The sequence below is a fragment of the Quercus lobata genome, chromosome 8 (assembly GCF_001633185.2).
Source record: "Quercus lobata isolate SW786 chromosome 8, ValleyOak3.0 Primary Assembly, whole genome shotgun sequence".
In the NCBI taxonomy this organism is placed as follows: domain Eukaryota; kingdom Viridiplantae; phylum Streptophyta; class Magnoliopsida; order Fagales; family Fagaceae; genus Quercus; species Quercus lobata.
In genome coordinates, this window is record NC_044911.1 from 42,556,502 (window position 1) to 42,560,372 (window position 3,871).

General features: G+C 29.0%; 1 protein-coding gene across 1 annotated transcript; it reads right to left on the reverse strand.

Annotated features, from left to right (window-relative positions):
• Positions 1-1,273: 1,273 nt before the first annotated feature.
• LOC115958601 (gibberellin-regulated protein 12-like) lies at positions 1,274-3,071 on the reverse strand. The gene is made up of 3 exons (XM_031077028.1): positions 2,790-3,071; positions 1,734-1,764; positions 1,274-1,600 (listed from the first exon to the last, which is right to left on the reverse strand). Exons 1-3 carry the CDS (start codon positions 2,859-2,861, stop codon positions 1,419-1,421), a joined length of 285 nt encoding a protein of 94 aa, XP_030932888.1. The 5' UTR covers positions 2,862-3,071; the 3' UTR covers positions 1,274-1,418.
• Positions 3,072-3,871: the final 800 nt, after the last annotated feature.

The following is a 3,871-nucleotide window of genomic DNA, read 5'->3' on the forward strand; positions in this document are numbered from 1 at the left end:
GTTGTTGTTGTTTTATTTTATTTTTTTGTTTTTTGTTTTTTGTTTTTTGTTTTTTTTTTCCAGTTTTCTTCAATAAAGTTGGCCCTCGGGTCTGGTTTCTCAAAAAAAAAAAAAAAAAAGATTCTTATAAAAAAAAGTGCGAGGAACCAAATGAATAGTGTTTTGTTGTGTTCCATTTTTGTTGAGTTAATATTCACACTGTTTCGATGCGTTTAGTAAGAATAGCAAAAAGTGAAATGGTATAATTGGGCTTCTACAATTCATTGGATTCAACACCTACTTGAGAACCAGTGAGGGAGAGAGAAGAGTGTAGGGGAGTCCATGAAAGAGAGACCGTGGAAATGAAGGGAGTAGAGTACATAGTTTATATGGCCTTCTACTTGCTCAGCATGAGCTTTTATGTTACTTTGTATGGTGTGATAAGGGAAGGGCAAAGTTTGGCCAATTGCTACAACTCTACTCAATATTTTTTTATTAGATATAAATTTTGCCAAATTTACAATTATATTATATTTTCTTTTTATATACTCCATACTTGCAAAATTTTTAGAAGATCAAAGATTAATAACCATTTCGTCAATCAAATGTTTATATTTTAAGTTTTTGTATTTTAAAATTATGCATAAAAATATATATTTATGGATCAAACAATACATAGCATTTGATTGGCATAAAATTTTGACATGAATGTTAAGACCATAAAGAAAATGCAATCAATTATTAAATTTTATAAATATGTAACCTTGTTAATTTTTTTAATGGGAGTTCTAAGATTATTGACTACAACTAAGTTTGTAGCCAAACTTTGAACAGGAAGGAAATTGGATTAGTTTCTTTTTCTTTTTGTCTCAATCTTGAGGGTTATTATTGGGTACTTTGGAAGTACTATACTTCGTCCCTCTCACATAGGGGTGTGTCTCACCTACCATGGGGCCCATTTCTATGTGAGAGGGAAGGAGTATACTCCTGGATTATCTAATAAATTTCCCAATTTTGATTATGAATATTTTTCATTCCAGATCTCTCTCTCTCTCACATAATGGTCATGTTAACAGATGCCCTTAGGATAATTGTTAATAAATTATATTAGGAAAGTTTTAACATTATTTTTAGGGAAAATATAAAAAGTTGTTAATAAAATTAATTATTTTATCATTTTTTCATAATATTTTTTTTAAAATAGTTCATAAATCTCTCCTAATCTAAAAAATCAAAGATTTAAAAAAAAAAGGTAACAAAAAATCCACAATTTTTAAAATCTTTTAAAAGAATTTGAAAGAGCAGGTGAAAGTTGGCAACTGCGATTGCCAACTGCTCATCGATCTTTTCAATTACGCTTTTCTTATTTCAATTTAGCATAAAAAAACTGTTAAACAATGACTTTTTTTTTTCGTACTACTCATGGTTTGCTTGGCACATCATGGGCACTTGGGTCCGCCTTCCTTAGTTTTCCAGTTGTTGTAGCATGGACATTCTTCCTTGTGCCCGAACGTGCCGGAGGGGACGCATAAACACTTCGCACAGCATAGGTTGCAGTACGTTAAGCATGCTTTCTTATATTGAGTGTTGGAGCACCGAAAGTCGCAGGCCGGTGCACACCCTACGAAGAAAAAAATTGAAAACCATGCACATATTTTACAACATTAATATTGTTTAAGTTCCAAGTTGGGATGAGAAGAAGAAGAATAATAATAATTAGTAATTGGTTACGAAAAAAATGATCTTATACATACCTGCTGGAGTAAGTGATCCCTCCCCACCAGCCTGTACATATTCAAAGAATGCAATATATGGAGTTAAGATCTTACATTGTTTCATGGTAATTATACATATACGAAAAGAGGAAGCAAATCTTGAGTGTCTTCTATATTCAATACCATAAAATATATGATATTGAAAGAATTTTTTTTTTAAAACATTAACTTGGTCCATTTATTTATCTATTGTTACAAAAAGTGGGAGGAGGATGATATGAACTCATGTTCTTCCCATTAGGGAAACCAGATAATGGAAGCAAGGGTGGTTTTTTTTTTTTTTTTTTTTTTGTGTGTTGAGAAAAAAGTCAAACGCAAGTAATTATTTTAGCCCTATGACTATGTTTGTTATACTTGAAAAAAAAATTAAAAAAAAAAAGAACTTAAAAGGAAATTTCAAATTTAATGGAAAATAAATTCCTCAAAAAATAAAAAAACTTAGATGTATGTTTCATGTCCTTGAAAAGAAAAAAAGAGAACTTTCAGCATCACGATCTTAATTTGTTTGAAATTTTATTTTAGAATAAAGATTATTAATGCCGTTATTGATGGTCTCCTTCTTAAACAATTCATGGAAAAACTACATATGAATCCCAAACATGTTAAATACTTAAATAAAATACTTTACAAAGCAATATATTTTTTTGAGAAAACATTTTCATGGACTATTATTCAAAATTAATCAAACCACAAAATAGCTTGTGAGGAAGTTGCTTCTATATTTAAACGTCCTCTGTGCAGTCCAGAAACCACTTTCACAAGTGAATCACAAATTCACAATTACAGAGGAGCGCTTTTAGGGGTTGCCAAACTAGTAAAAAAATGCACAGGAAGAGTAAGGAATTTTAATATTTAATAGCATTTTTATTTTTCAATACAAAGGTAAAAGTGTAATATTAAAAAAAAATTGAAACAGTAATTTAAATAGTTAACATATTGAAACTGGAAAGATTTATTTAATAATTTTTCTTATCTGTACATTTTCATGTGATGATATATGAGAGAGAGAGAGAGAGAGAGAGAGAGAGGGCTCACATAGACTTCGATGAAAGAGGCCATGGTAAAGATGAGAAAGAAGGCAATAAAGACAGATGAAAGCTGCGCCATTTTCTTTGGAATGGAGGGGGTAAGTTTAAGAACAACTAAGTGCTAACAATTGAAAAACAATGAAGTACTCATGCCTCAAGTCACGCGTATATATATATATCTCGCAAAGAAGGCTGTGCAACTTTAAATTTGGGAAAAATAACGACACCATATAAGACTGTAAGACATTGTATGTATTTTTATCTTAGCTTATGGCATATCCAACTTTGTTTGGACATATCTTTTTTAGTTTCCATTTTCGTTTATATTCCATATATATATATTGGATAGTAACATCACATTCGACTCTATATTAAATTCAAAAAATCTTTTGTCAAAGACATTTACTTATATATTTTTATAAACCTAAAGTCTAAAGAGATTTACTTATATATTTTTACAAAACTGTGCTTTAAATGCTCATAAAATTAATGACTTATATATGATAGAAAGTCAATGTTAAATGGAAAATAAATGAGACACCAATAAATTAAAGAGTATTTATACTTAAAAAAAATGAAGGGGGTCATTACTTAACATTTACTCAAAGTTTTGAATTTTTACCATTAAAATAGATGGACTGGGGCATTTTTTAAAAAGCCAAGGAGTTCCCCCCCGACTCTATATTAAATTCAAAAAATTTTTTGTCAAAGACATTTACTTATATATTTTTATAAACCTAAAGTCTAAAGAGATTTACTAACATATTTTTACAAAATTGTGCTTTAAATGCTCATAAAATTAATGACTTATATATGATAGAAAGTCAATGTTAAATGGAAAATAAATGAGACACCAATAAATTAAAGAGTATTTATACTTAAAAAAAAAAAAATGAAGGGGGTCATTACTTAACATTTATTCAAAGTTTTGAATTTTTTACCATTAAAATAGATGGAGTGGGGCATTTTTTAAAAATCCAAGATGTTCCCCCCCAACTCTATATTAAATTCAAAAAATATTTTGTCAAAGAAATTTACTTATATATTTTTATAAACCTAAAGTCTAAAGTGATTTACTTATATATTTTT